At 65.8% G+C, this 234-nt stretch overlaps 1 protein-coding gene across 1 annotated transcript in view; it reads left to right on the top strand.

Annotated features, from left to right (window-relative positions):
- Nucleotides 1-234, top strand: part of CAPN5 (calpain 5) — a 34351-nt gene that overhangs the window by 29753 nt on the left and 4364 nt on the right. Inside the window, exon 12 of the mRNA XM_014540363.1 lies at nucleotides 32-228. Coding sequence (XP_014395849.1) covers nucleotides 32-228 — 197 coding nt within the window. The remainder of the gene's footprint in view (nucleotides 1-31; nucleotides 229-234) is intronic.

Below are 234 nucleotides of genomic sequence, written 5' to 3'. Positions count from 1 at the left end.
GGGGGCTCTGTGTGACCTCCGCTGTCTGCAGGTGGAGGAGAACCGCCAGTACCGCATGCACAGCCTGCAGCACAGGGCCGCCAGCTCCATCTACATCAACTCACGCAGCGTCTTCCTGCGCACGGACCAGCGGGCGGGGCGCTACGTCATCATCCCCACCACCTTCGAGCCAGGCCACACTGGCGAGTTCCTGCTCCGAGTCTTCACTGACGTGCCCTCCAACTGCCGGTGCGC

The sequence above is a fragment of the Myotis brandtii genome, unplaced genomic scaffold, assembly GCF_000412655.1.
Source record: "Myotis brandtii unplaced genomic scaffold, ASM41265v1 scaffold244, whole genome shotgun sequence".
NCBI classification, from domain to species: domain Eukaryota; kingdom Metazoa; phylum Chordata; class Mammalia; order Chiroptera; family Vespertilionidae; genus Myotis; species Myotis brandtii.
The sequence above is the reverse complement of the archived record's forward strand: the minus strand, read 5'-3'. Positions and strand labels throughout refer to the sequence as shown.